Source organism: Mus pahari, unplaced genomic scaffold (assembly GCF_900095145.1).
Source record: "Mus pahari unplaced genomic scaffold, PAHARI_EIJ_v1.1 scaffold_14190_1, whole genome shotgun sequence".
Classification (NCBI taxonomy): domain Eukaryota; kingdom Metazoa; phylum Chordata; class Mammalia; order Rodentia; family Muridae; genus Mus; species Mus pahari.
In genome coordinates this window covers 4205-9324 of record NW_018392799.1, presented here as the reverse complement: position 1 = coordinate 9324, position 5120 = coordinate 4205, and the positions used below count along the sequence as shown (strand labels likewise).

Here is a 5120-nt window from a genome sequence, read left to right as displayed (position 1 = left end):
TTCAAGTTAATCTCCATTTAGTTTGATGTTGGCTATTGATTTGCTGTGTATTGCTTATATTATGTTTAGGTATGAGCCTTGAATTCCTGATCTTTCCAAGACTTTTACCATGAAGTAGTGTTGTATTTTGTCAAAGGCATTTTCAGCATCCAATGGGTTACTCACGTGTTTTTTTCCTTTGAAATTGTTTATCTAGTGGATTATGTTGTGGATTTCCATATATAGAACCATCCCTGCATTACTGGAATGAAGCCTACTTGATCATGATGAATGATTCTTTTGATGTGATTTGGATTTGGCTTGTGAGAATTTTTGCATTGATATTCATAGGGGAAATTGGTTTGAAATTCACCTTCTTTGTTTAGAATTTGTGTGGTTTAATATCAGAATAACTTTGGCTTTGTAGAATGAATTAGGCAATGTTCCTTCTGTTTCTATTTTGTGGAATACTTTGAAGAGTATTGGTGTTAGGTCTTCTTTGAAGGTCTCATATAATTCTATACTAAATGTCTGTGGTCCTGGGATTTTTTTGGTTGGGAGAAATTTAATGACTACTTCTATTTCTTTAAGGGGCTACAGGACTGTTTAGGTGTCTTACCTGATCCTGATTTAAATTTGGGACTTTGTATCTGCTAGAAGATTGGCCATTTCATTCAGATTTTCCAGTTTTGTTGATTATAGGCTTTTGAATTAGGATCTAATGATTTTTTTTAATGTCCTCGTTTTCTGTTTTGATATATCCCTTCTTCTGATTAATTTTGTTAATTTGGATACTGTCTCTGGGCCCTCTAGGTAGTCTGGCTAAGGGTTTAATCTATCTTATTGATTTTCTCAAAGAACCAGTTCCTGATTTTGTTGATTCTTTGTACAGTTTATTTTCTAGTTGGTTGATTTCAGCCCTGAGTTTGAATATTTTTTCNGTCTTCTCTTCTTGTGTGTATTTGCTTCTTTTTGTTCTAAGGCTTTCAACTTCTAAGCTGCTAGTGTATGCTCTCTCAAGTTTCTCTNTTGGAGGCCCTCAGAGCTATGAGTTTTCTTCTTAGCACTGCTTTCATTGTATCCCATTAGTTTGGGTATATTGTGCGTTCATTTTCATTTAATTCTAAAATGTCTCTAATTTTATTCTTTATTCTACCCTGACCAGATTATCATTGAGTAGAAGATNTTCAGCTTACATGTGTATGTGGTCTTCCTGTTGTTTTCATTGTTATTGAAGACAATCATACTGAAGATAATTCATGGTGCTCTGAAAGATGGAGGGGATTATGTCAATATTTTTCTATATGTTGAGGCTTGTTTTTTGTCCAATTATACATTAAATTTTGGAGAAGGTACCATGAGGTGTTGAGAAGAAGGTATATTATTCTGATTTAGGATAAAATTTCATATATATATATATATATATATATATATATATATATATATATATATATATATATATATATATATATATATATATATATATGTATGTTGAACTTCCCCACTATTATTGTATGAGGTGCAATGTGTGCTTTGAGCTTTAGTAAAGTTTCATTTATGAATGTGGATGCTCTTCCATTTGAAGCATAGATGTTCAGAATTGAGATTTCTTCTTGATAGATTTTTTCCTTTGATCAGTCTGAAGGCTCCTTCCTTATATTTTTGATAACTGTTTGTTGAAAATTGATTTAATCTGATATTGGAATGGCTACTCCAGCTTGTTTCTTGGGACCATATGCTTGNAAAATCGTTTCCTAGCTCTTTACTCTAAGGTAGTGTTTGTCTTTGACACTGAGTTGTATTTCTTGGATGCAGTGAAATGCTGGGTCCTGTTTAGGCATCCAATCTGTTAGTCTATATCTTTCTATTGGTGAATTTAGTGCATTGATNTTAAGAGATATTAAGGAATAGTGATTGTTGCTTCGTGTTATTTTTAATATTATGCTTGTGTGGTTAACTTCTATTGGGTTTGTTGAAAGATTATTTTCATGCTTTTTCTAGGGTGTACTTTCGTTCCTTATGTTGTTGTTTTCCATTTTTTATCCTTTGAAGGGTGGATTTGTAGAAAGATATTGTGTACATTTGGTTTTGTCATGGAATATCTTGGTTTCTCCATCTATGGTAATTGANATTCNTGCTGGGTATTGTAGTCTCAGTTGACAGTTGTGTTGTCTTAGGGTCTGTATAACATCTGCCCAGGATCTCCTGGCTTTCATAGTCTCTGGGGAGAAGTCAGGTGTAATTCTGGTAGCTCTGCCTTTATATGTTACTTGACATTTTTCCCTTACTGCTTTTAACATTCTTTCTTTGTCTTGCGCATTTGGTGTTTTGATTATTATGTGATGTGAGGATTTCCTTAACTGGTCCAAACTTTTTGGAGTTCTGAAGGCTTCTTGTATGTTCAAGGTCATCTCTTTCTTTAGGTTGGGAAGTTTTCTTCTATAATTTTGTTGAAGACATTTACAGGCCCTTTAAATTAGAAATCTTCCTTCTTGTCTATACCTATTATCCTTAGGTTTGATCTTCTCATTGAGTCCTTGATTTCCTGGATGTTTTGTGTTAGGATCTTTTTTCATTTCACATTTTCTTTGACTGTTGTGTCAATGTTTTGTATAGTATCATCTGCACCTGAGAGTCTCTCTTCTAACTCTTGTATTATGTTGGTGATCCTTGCATCTGTGGCTCCTGACTTCTTTCCAAGATTTTCTATCTCTAGACTTGTCTCCCTTTGTGATTTCTTTACTGTTTATACTTTCATTTTTAGATCCTGGATGGTTTTGTTCAATTCTTTCGCATGTTTGGTAGTGTTTTCCTGTAAAACTTTAAGGGATTTCTGTGTTTCCACTTTAACGGCTTCTACCTGTTTACCTGTGTTCTCCTCTATTTCTTTAAGTGAGTTATTTATGTCCATCTTAAAGTCCTCCATCATCATCATGAGAAGTGACTTTAGATCCTAACATCCTGGGCATGCAAGAGCACCTGGGGTCTGTGGGACTGTCCTCTGAGTTCGANCCCAATCTAGACCAGTGCAGACTGGAAGGAACNNAAGCCACTGGTTGGGNTGCNTTTCTGGTGTGATGGTGTNTTCAGGACTTGTTATGGTGGGAGAATTGGGTTCTGATGATGACAAGTAACCTTGGTTTCTGTTGCTTCTGTTCTTATGCTTGCCTCCTGCCATCTGATTTTCTCAAGAGCTCACTACCCTTGCTGTATCTGATTGGAGCCTGTCCTCCTGTTATACCCTCTTGAGTCAGAACTCTTGAGAGTCCAGCTTCCTCTGTGATCCTGTGATTGTGGGATCCTGTGATCCTGAGATTCTGGGTGTNTCANAGNTCCTGGAGTCAATCTTCCTCTGAGACCCTGAGATCCTGGTGTGTCCACACTCCTGGGATCCTAACATCCTGGGCATGCTAGAGCACCTGGGAGTGGTACCTCCTCTGGGGGCTGTGGGACAGTCCTCTTAGTTTGAACCCAAACTAGACCAGTGCAGACTGAAAGGAACCCAATTCACTGGTTGGGCTGGTTTTCTTCATCTCCTGATCCTGCTGGTCCTATCCAGTTCTGGTGGTGTTGGAATAGATGTTGTGGCCTACTCAGCAGTGATCCTAAGATACTGGCCATGCTAGAGCTCTGACCACCACGTTTGAGCCCAAGGTAGACTGGTGCTACCAGTCGGTCAGGTTTCCTGCATCCCTGGATCCTGCTGGTTCCAGTTAATCCCATACTCTACTTTTTGACAGAAATATTTTTGTAAATAGTATAAATAAATTTTAAAAAGGTTGTAATATGAAGTATAATAATTTTAAAATACAGTCATAAGGGAAAATTTGTGATTGCAGTAGATGTGTAGTTTTCACACAGAGACTGTGTATCTGTGGAATAGTGGTTAATGACAATTTAAATCTAATTTAAAGAGAAACACTGTAGAGTAGCTTTTGGATGGCAGCAGTGAAAGAGAAAGCAATGATGGAACCCACATGCCTGAGGGGGGAGGAAGCCCAGACACAAGCAGAGAGTGAGGTAAAGAAAGTGAAAAGAGAATTGCAAAGCAAGGGGAGGGTATTTGGAAAGGAGAAACTTGTGCTTCTCACTATTTAAGATAGATGTACACAGCAGGCTCTCAGAGAACCTAGAGGAGAAGATTCGAACACACAGCCCAGAGAGTGATCGGCATCTACAAGACCCACAATGGCTAGGCTCTGTGCTTTCCTTGTGATCCTGATAGTGATGAGCTACTGGTCAGCGTGTTCTCTAGGATGTCACCTGCCTCACACTTCTAACCTCAGGAACAAGAGGGCCTTGACACTCCTGGAACAACTGAGAAGACTCCCCCCTCTTTCCTGCCTGAAGGACAGGAAGGACTTTGGATTCCATTTGGAGAATGTGGATGCCCAACAGGTCCAGAAGGCTCAAGCCATCCTTGTGCTGAGAGACCTTACCCAGCAGATCTTGAACCTCTTCACAAGAAAGGACTCATCTGCTACTTGGAATGCAACTCTCCTAGACTCCTTCTGCAATGACCTCCACCAGCAGCTCAACGACCTCAAAGCCTGTGTGATGCAGGAGGTTGTGGTGCAGGAACCTCCCCTGATCCAGGAAGACTCCCTGGCTGTGAGAATATACTTCCACAGGATCTCTGTGTACCTGAGAAAGAAGAAACACAGCCCCTGTGCCTGGGAAGTGGTCAGAGCAGAAGTCTGGAGAGCCCTGTCTTCCTCAGCCAAGCTGCTGGCAAGACTGAGTAAGGAGGAGGAGTGAGGCCTGGGACAGAGTGTGGAGAGGACTTTTCTGGACTAGAACACTGCATCTCACTATATAAGTTCTCCGTTAAAAACTCTCATAACTCTCTCATATGAAAGAAACAACCTGCCTAGAAGTTTCAGCTATATTGAGCAATTATTTTCAATATGTAAAACCATGTTTGTATCTGCATCCATTTATTCTTATTTATTTATTTATTTATTATTTATTTATTTATTATGCTATTAATATAATTTAAGGTAATTATGCTAAATATTTCACTCTTAAATTTTTCATGTACCAAATTATCATTTGTAACTAATTTATTTTGTAGTCAAATAAATTTGAATCATAAGACACTTTGGATTATTTAATTTGATATCTCTTTAACATTATAAAAT

General features: G+C 38.1%; 1 protein-coding gene across 1 annotated transcript; it reads left to right on the top strand.

Moving 5' to 3' along the window:
• Positions 1 to 4128: 4128 nt before the first annotated feature.
• Positions 4129 to 4767, top strand: LOC110315179 (interferon alpha-4-like). The gene has a single exon (XM_021189303.1). The coding sequence runs from the start codon at positions 4168 to 4170 to the stop codon at positions 4735 to 4737; it is 570 nt and encodes a 189-aa protein (XP_021044962.1). The 5' UTR covers positions 4129 to 4167; the 3' UTR covers positions 4738 to 4767.
• The last annotated feature ends 353 nt before the right edge of the window (positions 4768 to 5120 follow it).

Coding starts and splice junctions, on each gene's coding strand:
- LOC110315179 (XM_021189303.1), top strand. CDS start 4,168: ATGGCTAGGCTCTGTGCTTTCCTTGTGATCCTGATAGTGATGAGCTAC.